This window comes from Cicer arietinum, chromosome 5 (genome assembly GCF_000331145.2).
Source record: "Cicer arietinum cultivar CDC Frontier isolate Library 1 chromosome 5, Cicar.CDCFrontier_v2.0, whole genome shotgun sequence".
Lineage (NCBI taxonomy): Eukaryota > Viridiplantae > Streptophyta > Magnoliopsida > Fabales > Fabaceae > Cicer > Cicer arietinum.
The window spans coordinates 61,234,047-61,234,708 of NC_021164.2; the positions used below are offsets into that span (position 1 = coordinate 61,234,047).

Genomic DNA, 662 nt, shown 5'->3' on the forward strand with positions numbered 1-662 from the left:
TTGAACTATTTTATGTTTCTTTTTTATTGCATCTCAGCTTTACCCAACCTTCGAAACAAATATCACTCGAAGTAGACCATATTCTACTGGTAAAAATGTAGAAGGATGTCCTATAGGAAAAGTTCCTATTCACAAAAAGACAAGAAGACCTCGAATTGTTACTAATTCATCTTCAAAATCACTCGTCGAAGATTTTCAACAATATTCCCAAAGCTCCCATGGATACCATGTAAGGAAATATTTATTTAAAATCAATACATTTGACATACACACATATATGAATTATATTAAATGAATTTTTTTAATAATAAGTGTGAATCTTAATCATTGATAAAATCGTGAATGATTAAGATTAAAACAAAAAGTCATGTGATTATTTTAATTGGTCATGTGACATTTGTAATCATGATCATCCTTGTATAGTTGTATGATTAAAATTTAATCTTATTATATTAAAACTTCTTTTACTTGATACATCCCAATATATATACAAATGTTTTGAAAAACAAACCAACAAAAAATTGAATACAACAGTTCAAGATTTGATAATTGAACTGTGGTTTAAGCATTTGTCTTCGAACTTGACTATTATTAAAACTAATACTATTTTTAAATTATATATATATATATATAGCCTTATTCATTTTATTTAATATTTTTTT

At 24.9% G+C, this 662-nt stretch overlaps 1 protein-coding gene across 1 annotated transcript in view; it reads left to right on the forward strand.

The window, feature by feature from the left end:
• The window catches only part of LOC101500452 (protein neprosin-like), a 4,436-nt gene that overhangs the window by 627 nt on the left and 3,147 nt on the right, over positions 1 to 662 (forward strand). The window contains exon 2 of the mRNA XM_073368826.1: positions 38 to 229. Within this exon, the coding sequence (XP_073224927.1) occupies positions 38 to 229 (192 nt within the window). The remainder of the gene's footprint in view (positions 1 to 37; positions 230 to 662) is intronic.